Source organism: Tupaia chinensis, unplaced genomic scaffold, assembly GCF_000334495.1.
Source record: "Tupaia chinensis unplaced genomic scaffold, TupChi_1.0 Scaffold000126_2, whole genome shotgun sequence".
Taxonomy (NCBI): domain Eukaryota; kingdom Metazoa; phylum Chordata; class Mammalia; order Scandentia; family Tupaiidae; genus Tupaia; species Tupaia belangeri.
This window is the reverse complement of record NW_006159594.1, coordinates 2,537,732-2,538,104: the sequence shown is the minus strand read 5'-3', so window position 1 is coordinate 2,538,104 and position 373 is coordinate 2,537,732. Positions and strand designations below refer to the sequence as shown.

At 73.5% G+C, this 373-nt stretch overlaps 1 protein-coding gene across 1 annotated transcript in view; it reads right to left on the bottom strand.

Annotated features, from left to right (window-relative positions):
- LTB4R2 (leukotriene B4 receptor 2) overlaps positions 1-373 on the bottom strand; it is a 2,519-nt gene that overhangs the window by 578 nt on the left and 1,568 nt on the right. Inside the window, exon 2 of the mRNA XM_027770318.1 lies at positions 1-373. This exon is cut by the window's left edge and continues 578 nt beyond it; it is cut by the window's right edge and continues 257 nt beyond it. Within this exon, the coding sequence (XP_027626119.1) occupies positions 1-373 (373 nt within the window).

Genomic DNA, 373 nt, shown 5'->3' with positions numbered 1-373 from the left:
AGCGCCACGCTGTAGCAGCCGAGCACCAGCCCAAAAGGAATCACGAAGGCGGTCAGCGTCTCCAGGCTCAGGTGGGCGGCGGCGTGTGCCGACGACGGGTGGCACAACTGGCACACGCCGTCCTCCCCCAGGTGGCGGTAGACGCCGGCCGGGACGGCCAGCAGCAGGGCGGCCAGCCAGCCCGCCAGCAGCAGGCGGCGGGCCAGGGCCGGGCTGCGCAGCCGGGGCGCGAGGAAGGGGCGGGTGACGGCGAGGCAGCGCTGCAGGCTGAGCAGGCCGGTGAGCAGCACGCTGGCGTACATGCTGAGCGCGCACACGTAGTACACCGCCTTGCAGCCCGCCTGGCCCAGCGGCCAGGCGTTTCCCATCCGGA